Below are 27,059 nucleotides of genomic sequence, written 5' to 3'. Positions count from 1 at the left end.
GGTCTAACGGAAGGTGTCCCTGGCCATGGCAGGGGGTTGGAACTAGATGATCTTTAAGGTCAATTCCTATCCAAACTATTCCATGATCCTCCCTGTCTTAGTCAGCAGGAGTTCAACATTGCTCCTTTATCTCCCTGTTATACGCTGCCTGTCTAAGTCAAAGGAAAACACAGACAAATCAAACTAATCAGATCCCCACAAAAAGACATTACAGAACTGAACACACTATTGTGGATTAGTAGCAGAATGCTTCCTGAATAATAAAGAAAACTTTCACAGATCTTTGGGGAAAAAAAAAAAGGAAATAAAGCAGCACAAAAAGGATATATGTCTGTAAACTTTTCTATCCTTTGGCTATTTAGAAGCATGTTTTTACGATAGAAAAATTAGGTACTAACCTATCATTTGTGTAAACTAGCATTAAACCCATCTTTCCAAAGATAAGCACAGATATCAAGACTGTTTTTACACATACTTCAAAATAGTACAGCAATGGGTATTTTACTGTCAGCTGATTTTTGTTCTTCTTCCTCCTCTTAGAAAGGCAAGAATGCTAACCAGTGCATCCTTACTCGAAATTCAGAACAATACACAGACCTGCTGCTACACAGAAACAAGACTGATGAGCACCATCTCATGGGCATTTCAGGTAACAGATTTTGAACAGAAAATAGAACTTTGTGAATTCTCCAGTATATGGATCTACCTTCCAAAATAAACACACTGAAACTGAACAACATATAAGTATAATTTCAAAGTTTCAGATGCTTAGATGTGAAAATGTGGCACAAGTTAATGGACTTTTCTAAAAACTAGTCACTGCAAATATATCAGACAGGAACATTAACACATTCACAAAGGAAGAATTTTAGAAGTATTTAAACACTAAAAAAAGTATTTATAAGCAGTTATGTACATTAAATTAACCTCACCCCCACCCCAAAGAATCCACTTCCTGGCACAGGTACCCTAAAGTAAGTTCTCAAACAATAAGATGAGAGCAGTACCAACAAAATTCTTATTTTCCCTTTTAGGCCTGTAGACAATCCAAAAAAATCATTTTAAAAGCATGATTACATACTCGTATGTTTTCTTTTCAGCTTAACAATAATTAATGAGAATCTCACAGATTGTTTACCTCCATTCCTGCAGATCCTAGAATTACTAAAACATGACTCTTTAAAAACAGTCTTGTGGGCCACGTTACTTGGAGTACTTGACATTCAACAATACAGTTGAAATTTTACCCAGTAATAGCAGTACCTCAGAAAGAACATCCCCCTTCACTTGTCTACTAGTTCAGGTTACAAAGATACTCCTGCTGTAGCACAAAACATTTTGATCTTTCTTCAGTTAATTGAAAAGTTTAATACCAAATAAACATACAGACAACTCACCTTGCTAAGTAAACTTCTAATAAATAAAGTTTTGCTCATTACAGTTTCTGTAAGATTCACAGGTAAAATATCTTGTAATAGTCACAGTCAAACTAGTTTTGCTCCTTTGAGTGCTTTCACCAGCCCTGCACATCAAATGAAACTTTTTTTACTGCTTTCATTTATTGGATACCAGTTAACAAACAAACCAAGAACCAAAACAAAAGATTAATCACAGCATTTTAAGCATCTCTGCAGTAAATAGAGTAAATTCTAGCAGTGTATACAAAGCTACTCCTGGCTAAGTACTCCACTACAAAAACTAGACTGTTAATTCTAGAGTAACATCATATTTTTGAGAGATATAAAAGCACAGTTGTGTCCCTCCCTACCCTGACCACAATCTAGTTCTGGGAAAGGCATTAATTAGAACATCATGGTCAGCACCTGGAAGAGGCCACAGTTCTCTAACCAGACACTGTACTGTCACTTGGCTGCACCACCTTTGCAATCATTTCACTGCTGCTGAGGGTCAAACCAGATCTAATATTTCAGATGCAGATCAGAATGACTCTGTGTAATCCTTCCGAGCAAACCCTACAGGGTTTCCTTGGCTCCCTTCCAAAACTCAGCACAGCGATCTCTGTGCACAGCCTCCTCAGCACTGAGGCTCAGCCAGCTCCCACTCACAATGTCTTAATAAATTTGCCAGTCCAGATCCTTCACAGTTGATAAGGATAATGTTATAAATTCCTGTTAAAGAATTTGTCTTGTTACCACATGAATCACCGTTAAACTATCAGGATCAAAACAAGTGTCTTTTCCCAAGTTCACTTTTAGCAGGACAGTGTATAAACTCTGTGTATAAACTCAGCTGAAATAATTCTTAGCAACTCACCTACAAAAATTCACCACAGAAGAAACTAAGTTTGGTCACCACCCCTGCCTGGTAACAAACATTTCAGCTTCATTCCCACGAATTTCATCTCACATCAAAAAATTAACCCTAGGCCAAGACATATCTTGTATGAAGGAGAACATAATTATCACAGCCACTTCAACATCTTTCTGTTCCTGACCCAGGTAGGTCCATACCAGTTCATATATCACATTACTGAGGTTTCCAGATTTCCCTTGTAAAGATGAGAGATTACTGCAAGGCCAAACACAAAGTTCCACCCAATGTATTGAGTCAATTGTAGCATCTTTCGTTGGGCTTTCATTAGAGCACTGAAATTTCTTTCCTTTACAAAGTTTATGCAGCATTTACTGTAATATTTCATAAAAAACAGCTTTTTTCAGTCTGCAAGGGTGATCTGCACTCCATAAGACTCCATGGAATTAATTTTAGTACGGTGTTTCCAACATCTTCAAATCTCTGGCAGAACACCTCATATAAGAAACACTTGTCTATTGTTAAGTTTTTGCACTGTTAAACTTACTGCCACTCAAACCTAAACAACTGTGGGCTTATTGGCAATTGTTCTAAGCTGTCCCCTAATCCACTTTGCCAAGATTTATTGGCAACACTTAGTCTGCAGACTAACTGCATAAAATATTAGTTGGCCTTATGGCTCACGTTATGCAGGAGGTCACATTAACACATTGATCGCTCCCTCTTATAATCTATACCTGACACTCTTTCAAGGGAAGCCTTTATTGGCAACTGTTAATTTTAAGTGCTACTCCAAGACAAGCTTTTCAGTACCTGAATTTTAGGAAGAACATTGCTCTTCTCTCAAACATTTGTATCTTGTTTTTTAACACTTACACATTTGATTGCTTCACTATCACAACACAACAAGCCCTGCCTCCTACCTCTTTATTTCAAACACCATGATTATGTCACAGAATACTACACTTCTAATTTGTACCACTCTGCCTCAGTGGAATTCTACTAACTGGTTTTGTTAAACAACATTATAGTTCTCTTAGACTTCTATGTAGGACCACAAATAAGAAAAAAAAAATACATAAAAAAAAAGACACCATATGTGTACAACAAGAGAATAAGACTTGCATCATATGCAGGCAAGCTTAAATAAAAAGCTAAAAAAGTGTGTAAAATACAAGGTTTTATCTTAAATTCAAAAAGGCTGAAAATTAATACTTTTCCAGTGTAAATTGCTATGTCTTAATGTACACTAAGTACATTGCAATAGCTTTATAAACTTCACTGCAAACCTAACCCAGCTGAGTCTCTACATGTCAACCTCCCCATTGTGTTATCCACATAGAGTTAATATAAAAACCCAAAGTAAACCTCTCCTGTCCTCCTCCTGGCATGACAGGTGAGCATACAATTGGTATTACAGAACACTTCACTTTCTGTAACTGAAAAGTGAAGCAAGAAATACAAATATAAGTTTTGGCATAACCACCACATTATTCCAGCTCTATCAATTGCTAAGTTACAGAGAGTAAGAAAGAAAAACTGCCTCTATTTACTCAAACACTTGCAGTAAGTGCAACGAGGCCTTGAAAAGCCAACTGAACTTACAAACCCTGTTTCCTGTAACACCTTTAAGATGTTTGGAAAGTATGGTATTTTCCACCCAGCAAAGTCTCAATTTTCCTTCTGGGATTTATGATATAGCTTTTTCCTATTTAGTATTTACTTAAGACTGAATTATGCAGCGTGAGTGAAGCAGATTAACATTTTATCCACATTAATCCCTCTTCAAGGTAGTAAGTCTGTGGAAGCACATGGGTGCCCCATGTATGACTACTCAGCTGTACAATTGTAGCATTCTTACTTTATACAATGACATCACTACTTGCATGTATTTATACTGTGAAATTACACACGTCCAAGAAATCAGGTTGGTTTTGTTTTTAACACATGTAAACTGAAATATTTAAAAAAATATATAATTCTATTACCAAAACTGGGGAAAATATAGTGCCAGTGGATGGAAAGTGAAAGGGAAAATAGTATTATTTTCTTCAGGTATAACTTTAAAAAAGGATGAGATTGTTCACTTTTTATTTATTATTGGGTACTTTTAGCAAAGCATTCAGCACAGAATACAACTCTTACTTAAGAAACCATTCTTATTTCAATATGAACACAAAACTTATTTTGTCCTTCCTGCAATTCACCTGTTTTCTTTTATATGCAATGCTGTCTTTGGCAAAACTTTTACCTAGACACAACTGGCCGATCTAAAATACAAAAGGCTGCTGTGATACAGACACCATTATTCGTAAGTACTTCAGTATGAAAATTTCAACTGTGTCTTCATTCCTTCCTCTCATGCAAATGTTGAGATGAGAGACAGGAAAGGGACATGTGAAACACATTTATGTTCAGCCCAACCAAATCATAACGAAAGATTTAAGGAAACGTTCAGGAAGAAAAGTAACAGCTATAGAAAGAAGAAACTCAAGTTATACTTATTTGTAACCTCATCAAGGTATAAAGGTAGCGTCAATCATACTCAGACAAAACGCTGCCAGCTACAGTTTGTAACCTTTGCACAAAGCCATTTACAGACAAGCCAGGAAACAGATCACAGCATCTAGATCAATTTTAACAAATAAGCATTTGACGACAACACTGACAAAAGACTTTTAATACCTATGAATGAGTTGACAGAATCAGTGGAATAGCAAAGATCCCTTTTTCCAAAAACAAGGTGAACGAAGCTGTAACTAGAAATCAAAATTACTTTCAATGTAATTGCCAATCTACCACATTACTGAATCACAAGTATCTTGCTGACTGTCACCACCCTTCCAATTCAAAAGGTCATACGAAGCAAGGTTCTATTTTTGATTTAAGTATTTCTCATTAAGACAACTAGCCAGAGTTCTGAGCATTATATTCACCACTGTTTCCTAAACAGTCCACAGGCTGTTTGCAACAGGCTGGAGCTCATTTAGCTGTTTAACTGTGGAGACTGATACAACTCCTGGTGCCACCAAAGTAAAGAACAATCATCACAGTGGTTCTCTCTCCTTTGGCAAAGAGGAGAGGCTGCAGCAAATGACACCTAAAGCACTAACAGAGTTCTCTAATGAGCAGAAAATAGAGATTAAACAGGCAGTAACAGCATTCTCTTCAAGAAAACTTACCAGTGACAATTACTTCATTGCCACCATAGCTCTGCAGTGAGAGAACCAAAGGGGAAAGCAGTGGGTTATGGAAAATAAAGCTACATATAAAAATTCCCTCTCCATGGTAGACTCTTAAATTCCTAAAATATTACACACTCCTTTGCTTAGCAACCATTTTTAATTTAACTGTGTTTATCCTATTATACTACTTTAACTGTGTTACACATGGCACTGCAGATGGTGCTAAATGACTCCAGGTAATCAGAAGAATGCTCTTGTGAGATAATAACATTTAAGAAGAGATAAAATTAGATTTCTTTCTCTTGTTATGTTCCAGTCCTATTCCTCTCTGTGTTTAATATAAAACTAATTTCAGATTTATAGAGCGGGAACATTTTTGGAAGCCAAAAATATGTGAATTAAGTCAATCATGCAAAAAAAACAAACTTTGTAAGGATGTCATAAATAAACTGAGAAATGCATCATTGAAGGAAGAATTTTAAGGAATTTGGTGGGGAGACAAGAGTAAATTTCTTTGCTTATCCCTCCAAAAATTAATAATAGTTTTTATTCACACTACATAACGATGTTACATGTATGAAGTAGTGCAGTTTACATATTTCAATATTTAATATGCATTCAGTGCACAGATCACCCTGCTAGCCCTTAATTCTTTCCATGAATTCCACAAGTAGAGTCTCATAAATTCAAGACCATCCTAGTGAACAAGAGATCTTAATTTTTTCAACTTACACTAGTCCAGTTACCAATGTAAGAAGTTTTACACATTGGGAGTGTTTGTATCCTCAAATGGTTATTGGCAGGAACCATGATTATGACCATCTGCATTGATGGCAGTGACAACAGCTGCACCCACGGCAAAGCCAGACAGATACTTCAAATTATAACACATCTGTGCTTCCTCAGACATCCTCCTTCACACTTGGCATTTGCTGTACAAAACTGGGCAACTTACAGATTTGCCCACAAGGGATCTATTTCACATAATATACAGGAACCCCAAAGAGCTTTAGCTGAAAATTGTTACACATTTCTGACTGCAGATTTGAAAAAAACTGAGAATTTTCATTTCCACGTTAAGATCTTCCTCCATTCCAAGCTGCTTCCTCGGTATGTGCACTCCAGAGAATTCACAGGTCAAAGAGAAAAACAATTCCCACTTTTTAGGGCCTAGCAAATAGGACCAACCTCTGTATTTTCAACATGCTTTCTTTAGCAATTATTTTCCAATACAAAAAGTAATTATTACTTCTACTGATACAAATTATTCTTCACTTTAAAAAAAAAGGAAAAGAAAAAGAAACATTTCTCACACACCTACTATTATTGGGTTTCAAGCAAGTATCACATTGAAGTTATCCCATGAACTGACTTCAGGATACCCTGCTACAGAAACTTGTCTGCACAACACAGCCTTCACAGAAACAAGCCTCTCATACACTGTCAGTCACCAAGAACAGCTTTTGTGTTCACTTCCTCTTCAATAACTAAGCACTATGAAAAGTAGTGGTTGGCAATGACATTCTCAATACAGAAAGATGCTAAAATCTCATCGTTCACTGCAGTTAGCAGAAGGTTAGCTTTAGGGGAGAATAACCTGTGGCAACAAAATACAGAAGTTTGTCATTTTCCCAACAGATTAAAAAATAAAAAAGTTGTAGCTTCTCAGCCCCAAGAAGTCTTACCAGAAGACCGGAGCGTTAAATTTTCTGCAGTGAAAAAGAACAAAGGCATAACTGTGAAATATCTCTTGATGGAGCTGCACAGAAAGCATGGCCCAAGAGGAAAGTGTCTTACAACTGCACACAGCTGCCTTGGACAACCCCTGTTACACGACAAGAACAATGGGTGCTGCTGCAACTCTAATATTTCATTCCAGATAGGTGGCTATTCATTGGTATAGTCACATTCTGAGTAACAACAAATACAGTTAGAGTCTTAATTCAACATTACCCACCGAATTCAGAAAGGTACCAGTACAATTGTTTTCCTTCAAGATTATAACTAACACTACTCTGTTTGCAATTTCTAATTAGGAACTGTAACTGCTTACGACTTCTAGTTAGGACAGTTTTTATGCCACAATATCTTTTGGTGAAACACAGGAAGACCAGTTTATTAGGACAGAAGTTTATTAGGACAAGCACACTGAAAAAATTAAAAACATATTTTCTCCAAAATCAAATTAGTCTATTTAAAAAGAAATGCACACATAATTCATAACCGACAACACTTTCAGCTGCTTCCTGAAAGCACAGGTTGTTTCCAAGGAAGGCTCACCAGTTCCTTCTCTCAAGCTTCAAAAACTAAAACAGAAGATGAGGCTCACCATATTTGCTAAACTCTTCAAATTCTGAAGATACTTCATGTCTTTGCATATACAATGAGGATGAAGAGTTAATTCTCTAAAAGGGCATTCTCCCTGTCCAAGTAAAGTTGTCTTTTTCAGTACTGTTTGGAAAGAATACTCTGCTGAAGTAATACAAAATTAAGACAGTAGCAGAAGGCACACAGAGGCTGCTGTTTTGGCTCATGGACGCACTGAAGCTACCAAAATTTTGAAAAATATTTCAAGACTTTGGAAGGAAACTTAAGTCAGCGTTTAAAGCCTTTAAGTGCTACTGGAGTTACAGAAACAACCACCACAGCAGATAACAGGACACAGATAACATCCCAGGTATCACTGGGCCCAGGCTATATCATATCTCTCTTCTCAGGAGGTGAGGCAAGTGCAGAAGAAGGAAAAAGAAACAATAATAGAGCTACACACTGTCCCATGATGATGGTTGTAAGATGGCTCAATTGGACACAATTTCCTTTCTTCCTTTTAAAGGCAAAAGGAGTTTAGCTTCACATAAAAACACAATGCAACAAGCGTAATAAGGCAGCTCTAGAGCCAGGTACTATACAGTCTTAATATTCCTTGATTTCCAAGTAGGAAGCGTAGGAACCTGCTGGGCTGAGCAGTGGGAAGGTCAACATGACTGTTCTTTCCCAGCTTCCAACTTAAATTACCTAGTGCCTGACCCCACCAACAGAAAACACATATTTGCTGCTGCTCTGAAAGCACAGAATCATAAAATGGTTTGGGTTGGGAGGGACCCTAAACATCATCTAGTTTCAAATCCCCTGCCATGGGCACAGATACCCAATACATCAGGTTGCTCAGGTTGCTCCAGCCTGGTCTCCAACACTTCCAGGGATAGGGCATCCACAACCACTCTGGGCAACCTGTTCCAGTGCTTCACCATGCACTGAGTAAAGAATTTCCTCTTAACATCTAATCTAAACTTGCCTGCTTTCAGTAGGGACAGTCTGTGTGCAGCAAGAGTCTGTGGGTTAGAAGAGGTTATCTGAACAAAGGCTGAACCCACAACATGTCTCTGGGGTGCAGTGTCATAAAGCAGCTGCAAAAAATTAGTAGAATTTCAGAGAAAATCCTTGAAAATTGCTTAAAACAGAAGACGTCAGGTAATCTTAGTGTATGAACCAATGACTCTTTTCAATTATTTCTACATCTTTTCTAGTTTTCATTTTAAAAATCCTGAGATTCCATCTTGAGGAACCTAACTGATTCTTTCACATTTTCAGAGCTTAATTCTGAAGATTTTAAATTTAACCCAAGTGATGCAGTCCAGCAGAAGTAAAGATGCCATTGATTTACACCTGGACCAGGTCACATGAAGAAGAAAATGGACATCAGCTTTCCAAGTGTTTCCGTACAATAGTTTATTTATAAACTCATAAAAGCTTTTGAAGATCAAGCTTTTTAATGCCAATGCTGAATATACACTGTGGACTGTAAGAACAAATTATACAAAAATGCAAAGACAGAACTTCTCATTGACTTATGCTGCCATTAGAACAAAGGCATGACTTGGAAATATCTCTTGATGGAGCTACACAGGAAGCACAGCCCAGGAGCAATTGCATGCAGTTGCCTTGAAGCACTTTAGTTGGCATCACCTACCCAGAATTATCACTAGTTCTACCAGTTCTCTGCTGCCCTATGCATGAATGCTTTCAAAGGCAATAGTTCCTGTACAGTAGCAGTTTTTTCTAGGCCTTTGATACCCTAAGTATCCTTAAAGTCTTGTAGAAAATCCGGACTCTCATCCCTCATCCCAAGAAACTTAAATGTAATGAATGTGCAGTATCAGTCATGACAGTCTACTTTGAGGAAGTCAGACTTGATTCAGCCTGCAGACATTTTGATGCACCGGATGGATGGAAAGGAAAGAGCCCAGCCTGACTCTTAGGGGCCCTGCTTATGTTTACAGAATTAGTGAGTAAAAACATCGCTTCATTATCCTTGTTTTTATACCACCCATCTTTGATACGGAAATCATTCAAGTAAGAGGCACAAACATACGTTAAAGAGGAATATTCTACCTCATAATACCAAAGGTAGTGACTGTATAAATACCTCACAGCGTCCAGCACCAGAACATGGAAACGCCACAGATCACAACTACAGCATCACACATAACAAAACACTGCCAGAAGATGAAAAACATATGCTTGGGTAATTAGTATTTAATTCATATAGTTGCCATACATACATTTGATTATCATGTTTTCTTTCTGGTAATGGACAATAGCTCCTCTTGGCCAAACTATTAACCTTCTTAAACAACAGCATCTTTTCCTTCAAAATTCTGGATTAATATTGAGGTTCATGCTCATTTTAATATAGGAATTTGCACATACAATTACTGCAACTGAGAAATCCTTTACTCTGCATTGATCCCATTGTTATAGTGATCAATACCTATTTTAAGAATCCATATGTGCTTTCAAGCATTTTTTCCAAGGTCACAAGCAAACCAACCCATTTAGAGGTATCCTTGATAAACAAAACTCCTAGACACAGTTGAGAAACGGGATTCTAACTATGTCTCCAGGTTCATATATTTGAACGACAGAGCTATAGGAAATATTAAGGCTGACTGTTAGAAGTTGTCAAGTTGAACACTCAACTGGAAGAGACCTATAAATAAGCATTTAAAGCTGTTCACCTCCTTCCCCATATACCTACTTCAACAGGAAATTGAAGCATCAAGATCAGTCAGTGCTACAGAACTCAAATGCACTGCCAACGCACAGAAGATATACAGTAAGTGTATTTCAAAACTGAAGAGCTATTCCACCAAATAGGTGTAATGGATGCCACAAAATGGTCATTAAGTTTGTGTCCAACTAGTTCTACTGCAAGTAATATGTGGCATTACTATATTGCAATGCAGAGAAATATCCTGTTCAGGAGGATACTGGTCTTCAGCTATCCAAGTAGGAAAGAGCCATGAAACGCTCATTACACCCTTCATGTCAGTAGCAACAGCTACAGGACTAATATACAGTGTCACACTACAGAGCAAATGAAAACAGACTCTAAGCAATACATGACAGAGATGGACAAGTCAAAATCCACTGAAATAATTCTCCCTCCCCCTGCCTCCAACATGTAAGTTAAGCTTTAACTTCTGACACTCTTGTGTACTTAAGTCGTATCTCCCACAGAGATCAACAAAGAATCACCAAATTCCCAAATCACCCAATGGTCTGGTTTGGAAAGTACCTTAAAGATAATCTAGTTTCATCCCCTCTGCCATTGGTAGGGCAGGGAAGGCCTTTCACTACACCAGGGTGCTCAAATTCCCATTGAACCTACCTTTCAACACTTCCAGGGATAGGGCATCCACAACTTCTCTGGGCAACATGTGCCAGCGCCTCACCACCCCCACAGTAAAGAATTTCTTCCTTATATCTAATCTAAATCTACCCTCTTTCAGTTAAAATCATTACCCCTCGTCCTATCACTATATGCCCCTGTAAAAAGTCCCCCCCAGCTGTCTTGTAGCCCCCTTTATGTACTGGAAGGCTGCTCTAAGATATCCCTGACAACTTCTCCAGGCTAAACAACCCCCGCTCTCTCAGCCTGTCCTCCTACAGGAGGTGCTCCAGTCAGCTGATCATCTTCATGTCCTCCTCTGGACCTACACAAGCATGTCCACATCCTTCTTATGCTGGAGGCCCCAGAGTTCGATGCAATATTCCTGGGGGAGTCTCATGGAAGTCGAGTTGAGGGGGAGAACCCCCTCCCTTGACCTGTTGGCCACATTGCTTTTGATGCAGCCCAGGATACAACTGGCTTTCTGTGCTACAAGTGCACATCACTGAGTCATGTTGGGCTTTCTGTCCCTGAACACCCCGAAGTCCTTCTCCCTGGGGCTAATCTCCATCCATTCTCTGCCCAACCTGTACCTGTGCTTGGGATTGCCCTGACTCAGGAGCAGGACCTTGTACTTGGCCTTGTGGAACTTCATGAGGTTCATAAGGGCCCACCTCTCAAACCTGTCCAGGTCCCTCTGGATGGCATCCTGCCTGTGAACTGCACCACACAACCTGATTTCATCAGCAAACTTACCGATGGATAAGTGGGACTCAATCCCACTGTCTGTGTCACCAAGAAAATGTTAAATACTACTGTCCCCAATACCAACCCCTGAGGGACATCACTCATCACTGGCTCCACTTGGACATTGAGCCATCAATCTCAACTCTTTGAGTGCAACCTTCCAGCCAACTCCTTATCCAGTGAGTGGGCTATCCATCAAATCTATGCCTCTCCAGTTTATAGACCAGGACTTTGCATGGTACAGTGTCAAATGCTTTGCACAAGTCCAGACAGACAACATCAGCTGTTCTTCCCTTAGTCATCAGTGCTGCAATCCCATCAGCTTTGCTGGTTGACACTGATCACCTCCTTGTTTTCTACGTGCCTTAGCATAGTTTCCAGGAGGATGTGCTCCATGATCCTGTCAGGCACAGAGGTGAGACTGAACAGCCTGTAGTTCCCTGGGTCTTCCTTCTTCCCCCCCTTTTAAAACTGGGAGTTATGTTTTCCCTTTTCCAGTCACTGGTAACTTCACCAGTCTGCCATGATTTTTCTAATATGATGAACAGTGACAAGGTCATGAGACGTAGACAGGCAGGATTTGAATTCCAAAGTTTGAATTTGAAACAAATAGTTTATAATCAAGTTTTATTAGAGTAGATTACAGTGATTAAACTGAACTATTCATTTGTGATGTTATTTTAAGATAACTTCTTTGGGCAGAGTTAGGTTGCTCCTCTAAAATTTTACCTCTACTTGTATTCATATGACTGGAATTGAAAGAGATCCCAACAACTCTTTGCATACCTGATTAAAAATCCCTACAGACATATCCATCTTTAAAGTGCTAAGAACAACAAAGACATCAAGACTAAGGTAGTTCTCAAGCAAAATTTCAATATTTTCCCCCCATTTCCAGTCTTCCAGCCTTCTCAGTTTACACACACAAACCCTGAGGGAAAGCCTGAACCAACAAGTTTCCTGGTTACAGTCCTCTATGCCATCTGACAATGTGAAAATTTATTTTCACCATACACTTTTGGGGTTTTTCTGGGGGGTGAAGGGGCAGACTATACACAACACTAATTCATTTCTGGAAGTCTTACATGAAATTTTTTTCAATTTCCTCATGGCTTCTCTCAAGACAGGACACAGAAGTACCCAGTACACTCCTAAAACTACATCTAGCTGAAAACAGGGATATCACCCGAAAAATGACATCTCTATCTAGAAGCAAGAAATCCAAGGCTCTGCCATTTAAATTCCGTGCTTTTGAAATATGTCTAAGCAACTCTGGTGATTGTTCACTCACCCAACAAACCCTTTCACCTGGAAATAATTCACTTTCCAGGAAGAAAATCAGGATTCTGTACATCATAAAGAAATCTTTAGTAAAGTCCTAACACATGGGCAAGAAATCCACTGTCTTCCAGCTCCAAACCTTCCCTGTCATGTATGAATGACTGGAGAACTTTATTCAAACACCTTCCCCACAAGGTCTGAGACTTGTTTCTTTCTGTGCCTTCTCTGCATACTCATGAATTTGCCATTCTTCACTGTATATGAGCCTGGTCTTTGCAGAAGAGGTGTTACAAATATCCCTTTACAAGTCACACTACCATCATTCTGCACTCCTGACAAATGGCAATTAGAATCTCTTCCTGCCAAGGATAGAAATCAGAGTGGCTTTCATTTCCTGAAAAGGTGAGACCTCACTAAACCAGCAAAATTCCTAAAGAGCAATACACATTTCACTTTAAAAACAGTACATGGGAACAGCACAAGTCTTTAGCCCCAAGTCTGAGATGAGTCATGGAATAAACATCTCCCCAAAGGCAATGCCCCTGCCAATCAGCTGATCCATAGCAACTGCAGCACACAGTGGCATTCACAGCTTCCCAGCCCTCCACAGAACCCAGTGAATGCTCAGGACTCACTTCTGCAGCCAAGGATGAAGGCAGCAGGTGCCAGGTCACAGAAGAAGAGGCAGGGGGGAGGGCACAGGAAGGACAAAGCAGTGCCCTGGTGTGAGGTCAGACAGTAGATAATCTAGCATGGCACAAAATTGGGACTTTACTTTTGAGGAAGAAACAGACAAGAAAACAAGGCAATATTTTCGCCATAAGCATTTACTGATTCACATAAAGATGGAAAACCACTGGTGGTTTCTGGTCCTGAGAACTCTTCACAGCACTTTACTGTTAAGTTGGGGCACCACTGTCTAACTCAAGGAAATCTGAAATGTTAGGAATATCATAGCTTCAGAAGGTGACCCATGGCTGTAGATTACAAATTGGACAGAGAACCTTTAGCAATCCCAATGGAAATATCCATTCCCAGCATCTCAGTGTTCTCCCATTCTGTAACAGCAGCAATACATTAAACGTACAAAGCTCATCTCATGTCAGGTGCTTCAAAATGCATCCTAAAAAAACATAGTCACAGTTACTCAGCTTCATACTCCATACCAGATACCCAAAAGCCAGGCATTAGGGAACCTAAATTATACTCTGGAACCAAATCCTACAGTATAACTAAGGTCCCACTGGAGAGAGACAAAAAAAAAAAGCTTGCAAGTTCTTTTCAATCAAGATCACAACCGCAACTACAGACAAATCACATGCTTAGTTTCAACAAAAACATTAGCAGGAGGCAGATGCTGACTGAGCTGATAGTTTCCATTTGTTTATTTAACAGTCATGCACCATTACCAACATTAGTCATTTGGTTCCTATATTCCCCCCTATTGTATTGTTTTAAGGCTTATCAGCAATTCTACTTCTATATCACTGGCCATTTTGTGTAACTGAAGTCTATGGTTCCACATAAAGAACCTCTTGGGGGTTTTTTGTTGGTTTTTTTTAAGCACTACTTGATTCCAAGGTCCACCTGGATTGTTAACAATCCCGCAAAAAACACTTGCCCTTACGAACGCTGTTTTAATCCTAAGAAATGTAAACAGCACAACTCAGAGATTTCTCTAATAATGGACTATTAAACTTAAAAGTTGTATGATCTGGAAAAGCAATTCAGCAATTCTACAGCAACGGGGTTTACCTTACTGCCCAGCTACCCCCATCTTAACCATATTTGGGAAAGCAAACAGTACAACTCCCACCCAAACCTACAGAGTTTGGTAAAGGAACCACTCCATGAGATTTATCAAGCAAACATCCAGCATCCTGGACTTTCATAATCACATACTTCCCAGTTCACTGCAAGATGCTGCTGGTTCTCTTGTTGGTCTTTTATTACAGAAATTGCCCTCCTGCTGCAGTTACCATCTTACCTGATGCTTCCTGGTGCCTCTTGTCTTTCAGCATTCCCAAAGAAAGAATAAATAAGCTGCAGGTCACCGTATGCATTCTTACAGTCACTGTTTTACAGGGCTAGTCCAGTACAAACCTAAAAATTTGGAGTATCTAAGTGGGGCAAATGGAATAGGCTCAATTTCATGAATTTATTTCTGTAGCTTCTGTTCGCACCTCAGAGAACAACTGCTGACACAAAAGGGGAGACGCTGCCACAAACACACATAACACACTTTCACAGAACAGATGAGTCCTACACAGTTACTCTGGTTTTGATTTGCAGCTGCAAAGGAAAGATAACCCAAGCAGATTTCTTCAGTCGCATCAACAAAACAGAACAGGTTTTTGCCTGAACAACTCATTTCCAGTTTTTCAGTCACACAAAAAATAATGTGAATTTGCTGTATAGTACCTATGAAATTTTTTTCCTAGATATATGCAGAATACAAAACCCAACGAAACTACTCATACACGGGCTGCAGCAAAGAGACTTGCAGTTCAAACTCTCAGAGCACTTACAAGAGGCAACAGAGCACATCCTATTCCCACTAGCAATTCTCATTTAAATATCTTCTCAAGGCAGCTATTAACAAGAAAATCATGCCTGGGACATAGCTGCTCCCAGCTCCCCGGTTACTACTAGGGGAATCCAGTGCAACAGAAGGCATTAGATTTTTCCTCTCCACAAATTAGTTTCTATTTAGAAACTACTTATGCCTATTTGTGACGCTCTGGAATCTAAAGCACTGTAGCAATGCAAGCTCTTCACAAATTACTCCAAGCTTCCAGTATCAGCACAAAGACTACAGTGTCTCAGGGAAAGGTGCTATTGCAACTCGTGCAGTATCATTCTTTAGCGAATTCGCTCACAGCAGTTCTGCAAGGCTGCATCTCGATTGCTATCTGCTCTAAATACAGAGCACTGCATGCTGGAAACTACAGTCTCCACTGGCCACACACAGTATAAAAAAAAAAAAGCAGGTGGCAATAGTATCCTGTTTTACGCATATTCATTTGAGCCCTCAGACTCCTGGCAAATGGCCAGAGCTCCCAGACAAAGCCTGAAGGTTTCCCAGAGTAAAATAAAAATGGCCAAACTAGTTTTCGGACAGGCAGTAACAATATGCTCTAGCCTGATATCAAGTCCAACAGAAAAATCCAGAATGAGTTAAAGCAGAAATGTAATCTAAATTAGGACATTAGTAATTAGGTCAAGCTAATACCAAAAACCATCATGTTAAACCTTACGAAGAGGCCAGCAAAGCCTCCAGGGGCTGGGGAAGACACTCGAATGGCAGAAAGTTAGCTAACTGTAATTAGTGATTATGAACAAAACCCTTCTTCCGGATTGACCCATTTAAAATAAATAGAAGTTCTTTAAAAAGATATGCATAAATTTAATGCATGCAAGACTGAATTTGACAGAATAGATTCTTAAAGGGTTTTATACACCGAAACACCAAAGGTAGCAAGAAGCTATTTCACATCCAACGACTAAACTGTAGAGCTTATTTCATCTATGTAATGGAATAAAGCTTCCTCCTTAAGGTTCATAAAGAACCTCATGACTGCATGAAGACAGAAGCTATCAGTGCTTTAAGCTGGCAACTTATCTAGCAAAAAGTAAAAGGTCAGAACACCATCAGGTGAGACACAGTTCAGAAGGACTGCAGGTTCCCCAATAGCTGGTAAAGCAAATAGACATACAATGAAAGAAACCACATAGAAAACTCATTTTTATCTTTCAGAGTTCATACTCATCAGCAACCAAGGAGTCACTGAGAACCAAACACTGTACCAAACCAACACTACCTCAAAAAAAAATTAAGCAAAATACTTCATCTTTGATTTTCCTCAATCTCCCGTGTTCATCCAATGCAACCACTTCAAAAAACTTCACTCACGCTCCTCTTGAAAGAGATTATTGAAGAGGCAAACCAAAGTGTACAGATTCAACATACACAAATAATTATCTATTTTTATCTCACTCTGCCATGTCCAGCCTTTGTAGCAACCTTGACATGCCATCCACCTGTTTCCCTGATGCTTTTGACTAATTTCATTCTATTCCCTAATCCGCAAATGCTTTTCCTGAGCCAATCCATATGGCCACTACACTACTGTGCTCTCTGTATTGCCGGGTCAGGCCCGTGGTCCATCCAGCCCAGTATTGTCTGACAGAAGCAGAGAGACACTACCTAGAGACAGCAAAGAAACCACAACAGAAACCTGACTCTCTCTGCTTTGTTACCAGACACCAACTAGAAAAATCTGTCATTGAACTGATGTGTTCCCCTCCAAAGGGGAATTCTAAGCTATGCTATGAACACATTTCGAACAGGCTGCTAATTAAAAACTGTCTATGTTATTAAGACATGATATATGTAAATGCCTAGTTCAGCCTTGCTTTTTTAGCTTTATGTTTGTACAGAGCCTACTAATGTCAGTACAGGATGCCAACACTTCTGGAAAACACAGAGCATGTAATTCGCAGGCTTTCACAGACACTTGAAATTGCAGATTGGACATGAGCAGCTCTAAAAATCTGGTGAGTCAGAGTAAGAAAAACTGAACATTTTCCCATGTGGTCTTAAGATTTTGTCCTCAATATTTTGTTGTCCTACACTGTGTTTTAAGTTGCAGTGACAGAAGTGAGTTGATACTACGGCCGAAGTACAAATCAGCTCCTCTTCAGAGAGGAAAATTTTCCTCTAGACAATTTTCTGAGCATGCCTAATTCAAGACTGCCATTACCATCTCACTTATTACATTCCATACCTTTCTCTTCTGACCACAAGATTTCCCTCAATTCCTACACCTACTACGCAGGGTGATACTTCCACTAACTACAAAGTAATGTCCAAGTGGCATCAACACCTGAGAAAACCCCAATGTGCATCACTTCAATACTAGGTGTACCCCTAGCTACTCAGAACACATTACAGCAAGATGGAAGTCTGTAATTCCCATTTTAAGGGAAGAACTAGTGACTCCCATTACTCAACAATTCTAAAACAGGTAACATCTGGTCAGACATCTCAGCCTCATTTAGTCAGCTAAACTTACACAATCATCTTTTACTGTTACCAGATCCCAGATCAGATGACTTCAAAAGCATGAAGATGGACTTGGAATCAAGGAGCCTAAATTCATTCCTCAAACTGGGCACAAGCCTCCCACTCTGAAAGGGTCAGCAAGAAGTAAGTTTGCACCTGAGGGACTTTGAGACAGACTGGGAAGCAACAGAGATATTTTGCTGAATTCCACTCACTCAACAAGAGTCAAACCATGCACAACCACTAAGACAGCTGACTGTTCAATTTACTATGATTTTTAAAAAGAAAAAAAACCCCTACAAGCTTGACCCAGCTAAAGCCACAGACTTACCTTATCATCTATACTGTGAGTGGACAGAAGTGACTGAACTAGGGTATCTGTAGCCAGAGGTGCACCTACTAGGGAAGACTGCATATATTAAGAAATCCACAATATTCAGCAATGCTCTAGAAACTACTTGGTTACTCTCACTTGTCATCAGCATTGGTAACTTTATGTAGAAAATAAAGTCTAGCAGTCTCTAAAAACATACAATAATGTAATGAAAAGAATGCATGGTTATAAAGGCATTTGTGGTGCAATTTTACTACTGCAATACATCTAATTCTATCAGCGTTAGCTTTGTGGGTTTTCTACAAGACGGTACACGCAAAATGAGTCTGTGACCAAAGATGAGAAAAGGGGAATTTATACTTCATAAAATCCATTGTACTAATGTTCCAGAAGCACCCATACCAAATTAGAAACCTGTGGTATCAGCAGGAAAGTAAACTGTAAGAATTTTTAACAGTTACATTGACTTTTGTTTGTGGTTTTAGTAAAGTCTGGCAGAAGTGAAAGAGGTGACAAATGAAATTTACAAAATAATTTTAGTCTCTGCTCCTCATATCTCATATTTTTTTTTCCTCCAAAGGTGATGAAAACTAATATTTCTCTCATTTGCACTAGGGAACTCTAGGATTATGAGGACCTCATAATCCATGGACAGAATCAGAAGGAACAGCACATTCTCCCCACTGAAGAGACAGAACATTTAGAAAACAATCCTTTGCAACACAGATTGAGGGGAAAAAAAATTGAACTAAATCAAATAACAATCTATACTATACTCAATAAAACAATTAGACGCACTAAAGCTTTTTAAAACAAAATTGGCTTAGAGCAAGGCACAACATTTCTTTAGAGAAGACCAGAACACACACTAGTCAACTTGAGACCCAAGTAAATTCTGGCATGAAGTCCCCAAACTGAATTATACCAACACCACAGAGAAGGACAATAGTTGCACAGTCATCTGCTTGAAGTGTAGCAGAACTTTTCCAGAACATCCCCTTCCCTCTGCAAGCCCAATAATGCAGCACAGCCCTGCACATACAGCACTCATTATGAACAAAACACCTGCCAGTGAGAACCCTTTGCCTACTGAAAGACAAGGATATCCAGTGGCCTTGGTTTTATACATAAACAGGAAACTTGCAATAACTTGGACAACACTGACATATGATACAACACAAGCCTGTTTAGAACAGAGTAAATGAGAAGCTCCACTCAGAGTTTCAACCTAGAAAAGACTTTGCAGGACCTCCTGTATTTCCAATGCAGGTTGTGTAGCCTTCAGAAGAGAATTCATACTCTACACCTGAGAACTTCAGGTGAAGAAAAATCAGAAATCTAGAAATCTAACTTTTGCTAATTGCTGAATTATTTCTAGTACTCCATCTAGAAGTTTTTTTCTTTAATAGCAAGTCAACTTGTCTTTCTGTTTTATTATGAAAACCACATAGTTATTATAAGTTAGTAACAGATCCCACTGTACGTAATTTATTTTTCCATTCTATCATCTTCTCCTACCAGGAGTTAAGGGGGGGGGGCAAATACAAGGTCATACACAGAAATTCACCTGATTTGTATACAAAGGAATTTCAAGTTAATTGCTGCCCAAAGTCAATTAAAAACAAATTCACAATGCACAAGGAATATATATTCACTATATAGCTCATTCTGTAAAAAAAAGTAACAGAACAGATTAATACTGGAACAAGAATGTGCTTTCAAAGTTTTTCACAGAATAACCATCCTCTTTAAATTCTTTATTTCTCTCTTCAATTTTAAGAGGTGCTGAAATACACAAAGCCACATCTAACATGGGCCGGAAAACTATATTCATCAAAAATACTGACCAAAACAAAGCAGGTCAATTTGAATATTCCTAAGAATAGAATTTCCAAAGGCAATAAAATGACACCACTAGGTTTTTGATGCATGCTAGAAACATGCATCCCTAAGCACTCTGTTACGCTGCTGGACAGAGAAAATTTTGTATGTAGTTCTCAGCTCCAGGACCCAGCACTGCTGAACTAACCAAGGTATTTGCTTCAGCAGTCAGGACTACAGAAGCTTAAATGTCTTCAATAATCAGCAGGTCAATTATTGTGCACTTTAGATTTTTGACCTTCTGAGTCTTTCACATATAAAGCATGACCATCTCTTAAATACTTAAAGACAAGAAACACCAAAACAGCACTTCCCTCCATATGCTACAGCAAGCTTGAAGGGCATAACTAAGAGCAACATGTTTTCTCAAGAAATTAAAATTAGGCCAGCTAACATCCCTTTTTAAAAAATAAACCCTTCACATTTGAGAGTGGTTATGCTATAAAGAATATGTAAAACCAACCTTTCGACCAAGATTTGCCCAGCCCTGCCTGCACTTTGGTCTAAAGACATCTCACTTGTCACTTTAGTGATCAAAAAATCCCCTGAATACGGTATGTCTCCTCTTTTCAAAGTACAAGAAGCAGGGTAGCTGATTTCTGCTCACACCCCTGAGGTAGTGCAGTTATGAGTCACCAAAAAGAATGAAACCCGTTGGGCTTAACCCCATTAGCAACAACAGATCACGGCATGATTCCAGTTGAACCTGCACACACGAGTAAACCCACTCTGAAAGCTACAGGGAAACAAACTACTGGAAAAGCCACAGCTAAGAATAAAAGTTGCATATTTTCTGTACACACACACAGAAAAATAAGCACACCATTGCTAACCAATACTTTACATCCTGATCAGTGTGATGTCAGCGGTATTAACCGACAAAATGAAGTGGTCACAGCTAACAAATGAACAGAGGCAAAACTCAGTGACAGGTGAAGGAGTATTGCTTTGTAGGGACACCTCATATCCTGAAAAGCTACATTAAAAAGTCAGCTTAACAGTCTTTACCAAAAAAAACCTACCAAACTATTGGTTGTTTCATGATACCTATCAACTGACAAAATAACGTGGGACACGAGCTTGACCTTTAGCCTCCCACACTGCAGGCAGGTGTGCTAAAACTGTTGAGGAATCTTCTCAGAGAGGTCAGGGATGTTGTTTCACTTGCAGAAAAAGTGAGAACGCACTTTCAAAGGCTTCCAGGGACAGAAACTCTCCTTTATCTATTTAGGAAATGAAGATCTGGGAAAATGCAGTCCATAGGTCATTTCTCCAGACCTCTTAAACCTAAAATCAAGGATTCTCTGAATCAAGCTGAATTTTTTTGCTCTTCTCTTGTTCAAAGTGGAGCAGAACAGGAATCCCAGAATAAAGAAGCTTTTACATTTTTAATTATTCTGCTGAACCTCTTTCCACTGCTGCCATGAAATACACCTCCAGTACACCACTCAGAAGACCGCACTAGAAACAAGGTAAAATTTAACACGCTCATGAACAATTTCCCCTCACACAAGTGTCCTAAATCATAAACTATTCACCAGAATTTCCTTTTGAACCTCATGTCCTTATATCTAAACACTGGGTTTTGTCCAGGACAATAGTCAAGTGGACTCCAAGTAACTTAAATCACTTCCTCATACTTGAGGCATCCATGAAACCTCTGATATGCACTTTATTTTTGTCACTACTTCAATTCCCCTGTACTGAGACTTTCATGCAAACAATTTAGAGCACGACATTGTACAAAAACATTCAAAAAATAAACATTCGACATAACCCAAGAAGATAACACTGAAAAACATTAAACAGACACAGCCCACAAATATTTAGTGACCATTAAAATTTGCACGTAGCAAAGAATGCTACTAACAAAATAACTGAAATGCAAACAGCATTTAAAAAACCCAGTATGACTTTTGCCTCAACTTTTCTTGTTACTGAGCTTTATGCTATTACACACTCTCACTTCCTGGTTTGTCAGAAACCACATTGTTTCAAAGTCAAAGCTGCTCACTTAAAGGAAGGAGGAGCGACGACAGGTATTTTTAGAGATGCATTAAGACCTCTGATAACAGCAGAGTATCTTTGTAAACTTAAAGGCAGTTTTTCTCCTAATGACCGGTCTCCTGCATCAAAGAAACACTATTAACTAGCCCAACTGCTTTAGGCAAACTGCAACTTGAAGCAATTGGCCCAAGAAATTCAACATATATATATTACGTCTGTAGCTTCAGCAGGAAAAGTTGTATCCTCAATTTTTAGTGAGATCTGTTATGAAGTATTAAACACATCCACATGGTATTCAAAAAATAGCAGCTGACTCCCTAATTCATTAATAAAAAAAGGACACTGAAACCACATTCTACTCTTCTCAACAAGCAGACTATGTAACGAATTTGAATGAACTCCTCCCTGAAACCCTCATCCCCTGTACATGGAAGTTCTGCCTACTTCCAAAGCAAATGAAAAGCAAAGAGAGGTGTAAATATCTTCATGGGAAAACTTGTTTGCACTTAGAACAACAATATGTGTGTTTTGATGACAGTTTGAGTTACTAAATTAACATTTAACTTTCTTGTTGAGCATATCTGTTAAATGTTTAAACACAACAATACGCTTCCCAGCTCTAAATAAAGCAACGATTTCTCTGAGGCTAACTAAGGAGGATGCTGTTTAGAGCTATTTCAAGTTTAAGTATGCATGTTTAGAAGCTCACATCCTTTTCTTTTTTCAGCTTTTGTGATAAGTAAAAACAACTTAGTTGAAACCCAGTATGATGAAGGTGTAAACATGTAAAAAATTACTAACAGAAAGATAACATCAAAAAACTGTGGGATTCTTTTGCATGTCCGTGCTGTTCTTCTCCCTCATTCTGGCAATCAACTTACCAGATTAAACACAGTGTCGACTATGTCTCTGTTGGACACTTCACCAACTTCCACCAGTCCTGTCAGCACTGCAAATTTCATCTTGATACCTCGGATGGGGACTCCTGGATTCAAAGGCTGCAGCACACTTCCCCCTTCAGCAGCATTTCCTTCTTTTCCCGCTCCTCCTCCTCCATCATCACCTGTTGGCTGAACAACTTGTTTGTCCTCACTCGCCATGGCTAGTTCACCGCAGGTTCGGGCTTCCAGCGCCAGCTCCACGCTCGCCGCTTCGGGAAGAAGGAGCGACCTGTGCAGCCGGGAAGGTGAGCGGCGGCCCACTCCTTCCTTCCCTTCAGCTCCGGCTCCCGGGGAAAGCGGCGTCCGGCGGGGGAGGGTGTCAGGCGGGGAGGGTGTCAGGCAGGGAGGACGCGCCCTCGGAATCCCGGCTCTCTCCTCAGCAGGAGGCGTCTGTCACAGCGCTCTGCCCCCAGGCAGGTATTTACAGCCCTGAAGGACAACGCGAGGGGTGTTTCAGTCCGCGGAGCGCTGGGCGCTGCCCCACAGCCCGCGGGTCCCGGCCCCTGCCCCGCTCCCCGCGGGGCCGCCCCCGGAGCGCTCACGCCTCTCCCCGCGGAAGTGCTTCGGGACCCGCCGCGCTCCGAGCCCGGGCGCAAGGGGTTTAATCTCTTTTTTTTTAGTATTACAATTATTATTATCTTTTTCTTACAGGGAATCCGCTCCTCCTGCCCGCCGCGCCCCCCCACCCCGGCTCCTGCCCCGGCACCGCCGCAGGTGCAGCGCCCCAGCCAAGTTCGCACTCACCGCGGGCTGCGGAGGGGGCGCGGGCTGCCCCGACGCGCCGCTCGGGGGCCGGGAGGCGGCTGCGCTGCCGCGCTGCCCGCTGCGCTGGGCTGGGCTGGGCTACGCCGGCCGCCCCTCCGCCCGCCGACAGGCGCCCGAAGTTCCAGCCGCCGCCGCTGCTACCGCTGCTGCTGCCGCCGCCTCACACCGCGGTGCCGACCAGCCCCATCTCCTTCCTGCCGGCGCTGCCGCTCGCTGCCGCCATGACAGCGCGGAGCCCCCGGAGCGCCTGCGCGGGCCGGGCGCGGGCGGGGCCGGCGCGCGGGGCGGGAGCGGCGGGCTGCGCGAGCGCAGGTGGGCCAGGTGAGCGCAGGTGCCGCAGGTGAGGGGGGGGCGGCGGGAGGGAAGCGCTCCGGCCCTCCCTGCCCTGCCCCTCGGGCAGCGCCCCGTCGGGCAGGCTGCTCACCTGCGGGGATGCGGCGCCTGCGTGCACCCGGCCGGTGCCCCAGACTTTACTGCGCTGTTCACAGAATCACAGAATCGTTAGGGTTGGAAGGGACCCCTGCAGATCATCCAGTCCAACTCCACCGCCCAGGCAGGCTCACCTGGAGCAGGTGACGCGGGGAACGCGTCCAGGTGGGTTTGGAATGTCTCCGGAGAGGGAGACTCCACGACCTCCCCGGACAGCCTGTTTCAGTGCTCTGCCACCCTCAAAGCAAAGAAGTTCTTCCTCGTGTTGAGTTGGAACTTCTTATGGCCATTGCTCCTCGTCCCGTCGCTGGGCATCACTGAACAGGGTCAGGCACCATCCTCTTGGCACCCGCCTTTGAGATATTTATATGTATTAATGAGATCCCCTCTCAGTCTTCTCTTCTTTAGATGAAAGAAGACCCAGCTCCCACTGCCCCTCCTCGTAAGAGTTGCTCCAGACCCCTCATCACCTCTGTGGCCTCCGCTGGACCCTCTCCAGTAGCTCCTCGTCTGAGGAGCCCAGAACTGGACACAGCACTCCAGATGTGGCCTCACTAGGGCCGAGTTCTATAACTGCTTGGAGTCTGCCGCTCCTGAAGCAATTTTTGGTTTGTTTGTTTGTTTGTTTGTTTGTTTTTTGGTTGGTTTTTTTTTTTGAGAGGGGTGGTTTTGGAGTGGGGTGTTTTTCGTTCTTTTTATTTTTTTTTTTTTTAATGTAAAACTAAATCGTACGCGCACAGCGGGTCGCCAGCTGCCTTCGCGGCTCCAACCCCGAAGAAAACCGCGGCGTGACAGGGAGCGCCTGTGCTGGGGTGGGGGGAAAGGAGCTTTCCCAGCTCCAGCTCCTGCCGCCGCAGCGATCCCGGGGAGGGGGGTGAGCCGCTTCCCCACCCAAACCTCCAGCACGGGCGGACGGGCGGGCGTCCTTCCTCCTCCTCCTCCTCCTCCGGGCACTGCTCCCTGGGGAGCGCAGGGGGCGCGGATATGGGTCAAGCGAGACACCGCCCAGAGGTGACGAGCTGAGGTTAAAGGGGTGCAGTAGGAGGGAAGGAAAAGTCGCCCTCTTCCCTCAGGTTAAAAGCCTGTGAGAGCTGCGCCGGTTGTTTCGGTTTCCCAGAGCCGGTGTCACGCCCGCTCCCACCGAAGGGGCAGCAGTACCAAAAGCCGGGGCCCCGAAGCCCCCGGCGAGCCGGGGGGTGGGCGGTGTAACCTCCGCGTACAACTGCGGGTCCTGCTCCTGCCTGTTGTAAAGCACGAGAAGTGGTGCCCTTTCTGTGCTACCTCCCAGGGTGACCTGAGCTATAAATCCCATCCTATCTCAGACGCAAGGAGCCTTTTGTTTGACCTTTCAGATAATCTATTTGATATTAACCCGAGTATCTGTTAATAAAGAAGGAGGAGGGTCTGCTCCTCCGAACTCTTCATTCAAGCAGTCTTCAGCTCTGCATTTTTAAGGAGACTGCTTGTGTTAATAGGGATTAGACACGCTTCTAAAGACTGGAGGGTCTTGTACCGGCTGTTTAACACACAGGCAAGTGTTTGAGTTTTATTAACACATTTTCACAGTCAACATGGCAGCAGCAGAAATTTCCAAAGGAAGGATCATCTTAGGGATGGGAGCATAACTTGCAGATACACAAACAGATATCGAAAACAAATATAAATATGCATACATGTTAAAGCTTCACATCTTCGTGATATACAAAGCTGTTATTTATTTAATTCTAGGGAGGGAAAGGGAATGAATCTTTAAATTGGTAAAAACTTCTGCGTTTTGAAATCTGGCGCTAAAGAAACTCCAAAAAGTGTGATGGGTGTTTTGTCTGGGAAATAAAAATTGCACCTTATTCTTCATACTACACCATGTTTGGGACAGAATTTTTTGTATGTTCACCTCCCTGACCCTGTTTACACCAAAAAAAAGTACAAACTCAAACCACATTTTTTCCAGAAAATGCTTTTCTGAAGTGATGTGCAACGTTCCTTTAACTTGCCTGTGGCCTGATTTGGGAATGCCATATTTTGGGTGTGTTGGTATAAAATTTCCTATGGTTTTTGGCCAAAAAAATCAAAGACACTCCACAACACTTTCTGTTTCAGTGCTTGTTCCATTCCCTTCCTACATAATTTTCTCACATTGTTACTTTTATCTATAGAGTGTGTGTCAAGACTAGAATATTTCATAGCTGCTCTCTTGTTTGAATTTCCAAGTCCTAAAAGAGGACTAAGCTCCTTTTTTTTCCTTTCTTTCCTCATTTTCCTTAGTTACATACATACATACATACATATACATTATTAGGGAGAGATGCTGATATCTAATTTGAGCTGCAAACATCTGCAGTTTCTTCCTTGGAATTAGAAATGTTTAGAACTGTAATGCTGACACATTCAGGCTCTACAGTGAGCTTGTGTGGTTATACACATGCTGTGTAATCTTGACATTTTAATCTTAAGAGTTTGCTGCTGCCAGCATTTCTTAGGC

At 41.2% G+C, this 27,059-nt stretch overlaps 1 protein-coding gene across 2 annotated transcripts in view; it reads right to left on the bottom strand.

The window, feature by feature from the left end:
• Nucleotides 1–23,709, bottom strand: part of LRBA (LPS responsive beige-like anchor protein) — a 402,048-nt gene extending 378,339 nt beyond the window's left edge. For both annotated transcript variants that reach the window (XM_039391039.1, XM_039391040.1), the window contains exon 1: nucleotides 23,324–23,709. In XM_039391039.1, coding sequence (XP_039246973.1) covers nucleotides 23,324–23,542 — 219 coding nt within the window. In that variant the 5' untranslated portion in view covers nucleotides 23,543–23,709. The remainder of the gene's footprint in view (nucleotides 1–23,323) is intronic.
• Nucleotides 23,710–27,059: the final 3,350 nt, after the last annotated feature.

Source organism: Pipra filicauda, unplaced genomic scaffold (assembly GCF_003945595.2).
Source record: "Pipra filicauda isolate LSUMZ 115617 unplaced genomic scaffold, ASM394559v2 scaffold8_size5757611_pilon, whole genome shotgun sequence".
NCBI lineage: Eukaryota > Metazoa > Chordata > Aves > Passeriformes > Pipridae > Pipra > Pipra filicauda.
Note: the sequence above shows the minus strand (reverse complement) of the source record. Positions and strands in the feature narration are given on the sequence as shown.